This window comes from Musca vetustissima, unplaced genomic scaffold (genome assembly GCF_032173495.1).
Source record: "Musca vetustissima isolate MV318-11 ecotype Yass unplaced genomic scaffold, APGP_CSIRO_Mvet_v1 utg7861, whole genome shotgun sequence".
Classification (NCBI taxonomy): domain Eukaryota; kingdom Metazoa; phylum Arthropoda; class Insecta; order Diptera; family Muscidae; genus Musca; species Musca vetustissima.
Genome location: NW_026878864.1, coordinates 50,225 through 53,446, shown reverse-complemented (window position 1 = coordinate 53,446; position 3,222 = coordinate 50,225). Strand labels below are relative to the sequence as shown.

Sequence of the window (3,222 nt, the reverse complement as noted above, 5' to 3'; positions counted from 1 at the left end):
AACAACAAGTTGAAGAAGACAAGGCCCTATTCATCAAGCCGAAGAGATTGAGAGGAGTGCACTCTTGTTATTAATTACGGACAACACAACAGAATTTCCTTTGTTGAAAACGAGTGAGAGAGAGAGAGTGTGAACGAGCAAGAGCGGCAGAGATAGGGGAACGAGCCAGCAAGCACACACATACACCATCATCATCTTCATGCAAACGGCATAGTAATAACATCAAGCAGAGACAACAGCGGCAATAGCAGCAACAAAAAGTTAAATAATCATCATCTGAAATAAAGTCTGATCAAGAAAAACGAGCAAAAAAGAAAAGAAAGTAAAACAAAAACACACAAAATAAAATAGTTATAATAAGAAATCAAATTAAGGAAATTCACTACTTGGATTTATTTTATATTAAATATTAAAACAACACAACTGTAAGCAATCTTTGTTTAAAACAACGCCTATAAAACAACAAACAGCCAAGCAAGCAAGCACACCAATACGACGATAACACACAAATAAAAAAAGTCACCGCACCATAAAGACTCTAAAATATCTTCCAGAACATTTGTGTTTCCCCCAAAAAAAGTAAAATTCAAGAACACAAAAGGGGGAGTATTGCATGCTAACCTTTAACCCTAGCCCCCGGTGAACTATCCACAAAGCAGAGCCACTTAACGAGCACGAGATAATAAATCGTAGGAATTCGCCTTATTTACAACTGCAAGAGCAAAGAAACAATCATCATCAATAACAAACGTCAAACTATATTTAATCCACACTCTTGATTGCTGACCACAACCAACCCAGCTAGAAGATCAGCCCACCCAACAAGCCAGTCGGAAGCAGACAAGAACAACAACAACAGTAACAACTGCTGCAGCCAGCACACAAATCAAAATGCGTGAATATAAAATTGTCGTCTTGGGCAGTGGTGGTGTCGGCAAGTCCGCTCTAACCGTGCAATTTGTACAAGGTATCTTTGTTGAGAAATACGATCCCACCATTGAGGACAGTTATCGCAAACAGGTGGAAGTCGATGGCCAACAATGCATGTTGGAGATATTGGATACAGCGGGTACAGAACAATTTACCGCCATGCGGGATTTGTACATGAAAAATGGCCAGGGTTTCGTATTAGTCTATTCGATAACAGCACAGTCCACCTTCAACGATCTGCAAGATTTGAGGGAGCAAATTCTACGCGTCAAGGACACAGATGATGTACCCATGGTTCTGGTGGGCAACAAATGCGATTTAGAAGATGAACGTGTAGTGGGCAAGGAGCTGGGCAAATCGTTGGCCACTCAATTCAACTGCGCCTTCATGGAAACATCTGCCAAAGCAAAAGTGAATGTTGTCGATATATTCTATGACCTCGTCAGACAGATAAACAAAAAGTCACCCGAAAAGAAACAGAAAAAGCCCAAGAAATCCCTATGTGTTCTGCTGTAAGACTCTATGCATAAACACACTCCCACATATATATGTCTAAACATATTTACAAATCAAACACAAAAATATTCCCCTCGAAAAAAAGAAACAAAACATCCCAGGACATAATTTTTTCCTATCATTTCCAGGCCACAAAAAAAAAAAAAGAAAACTTTCCACTTTCAACACTCACTTTCCAAAACTATACTCCCAGTATAAAAATACAAAGAAAAACAACAACAAAAGAAAAAACTCAAGCAACAAAAACTAAACTTTTTTAAAGTTACAATAAACACAAAATGAACAAAACAGCAACACATTTCATAACAAAAAACTACAACAACAATATAATACAAATGATAAACTGAAAGAAAAAATAACAAAACCAACCACAGCAACAACAAAGAAAATCCACTATTGTCGCCTTTTTGCTACGGTTTTTTCTTCTCTACTACTATACATATACACTTATTATTATTATATTATAGTTATTATTAATTAATTATTTTTCATTAATTAATAATATAAATATTTTCTTTTTTCGTAAATGGGTAAATTATTTTTTAAAATGATATACACAGGAAAGAAAATTTGATAAACAGCATAAAAATTAAAAAAAATTCTTAAATTTTTTTCATAAAAAACAAAAACACAAATCTTAGTTGTAATAATAATTTAAAAAATAATGATAATAATATGATAAAAACAAACAAGTTAAAAATGAAAAAGTAAAAAAAAAAACAAACAACTTCAAACTTCCATAAACATAAAGAGAAACAATAATTTAATAGTTGTAAACCCTTAAGCCTTTTAGGTTCTGTAAAGAAATCTAAATAAAATTTATTAATTAAATTAAAAAAAAACACATGAATTGTTTTTATTTTTTTTTATTTATGCAACACATTTAGAAATATGTTGTTTTGAAGCATGCAAGTTTTCATCTATTAGTGTTGAATTTATTTTCTTTTATTTTTTTAATGCAATTTGAAAAATCCTAATATTTATTCCCAATGTTTTTTTTTCAATTATTATATGGAATGCATATTACTCCTGTTTTGTAAACTGGGTTTCCAACATAATTGGCCATGAATTTATTTTTTTAATGGAAAATTAAGTAGTCAATTTCCAAAAAAAAAACATCAAATTGTACCCAATATTAATTGAGGAAGTTACACAATCCGGATCTTAGCTGTGCCAAGACTACTCGTGTCTGGGTAGGTGCTACTTCTCTGCTGCTATGGTGGGAGCTATACTTAAATGTGCTTAATATTAACCATTTTTTACCCTTCACCATAGTATGTAGGGTTAAGTTTCAATCACTCAGCCCCTAAAAAAAAAAACAAATTGAGAAAGATCGCCAAAATTTTGCATAAATTTGTCTTTTGTCTACAGGCAGGTCAAGTTCGAGGATGGGCTATATCGGTCCACGTTTAGACATAACCCCTCCCCCATATAAGAACGCATCCCCCAATTTTCGGTGTTTTGGGGGTTTTGAGAGCATTTTTCAATCAAATTCGCTGAAATATGGTACATTTGGTTAATTCGCTGCAATTCGACACTTAACAAATCTCTGCACTAAAAATTATCAACATGATCAATATTGGTCAATTTTTTCGGTTTGCACCCATATAAATTTACTGTCAACATTTCGTAATGTTTGGCACTTCGTATTATTATTGGGCACCAAATCTCTGCACTAAAAATTAAATTATCAACATTGGTTAATTTTTTCGGATAGCCTCCATATAAAGGTAACCTCAAAGTTTTGGGAAGTTTGGGCGCGTTTTTAAACAGAAA

General features: G+C 33.4%; 1 protein-coding gene across 1 annotated transcript; it reads left to right on the top strand.

The window, feature by feature from the left end:
* Window positions 1–880: 880 nt before the first annotated feature.
* On the top strand, window positions 881–1,461 carry LOC133323630 (ras-related protein Rap1). The gene has a single exon (XM_061532543.1). It carries the CDS (start codon window positions 892–894, stop codon window positions 1,444–1,446), a length of 555 nt encoding a protein of 184 aa, XP_061388527.1. The 5' UTR covers window positions 881–891; the 3' UTR covers window positions 1,447–1,461.
* The last annotated feature ends 1,761 nt before the right edge of the window (window positions 1,462–3,222 follow it).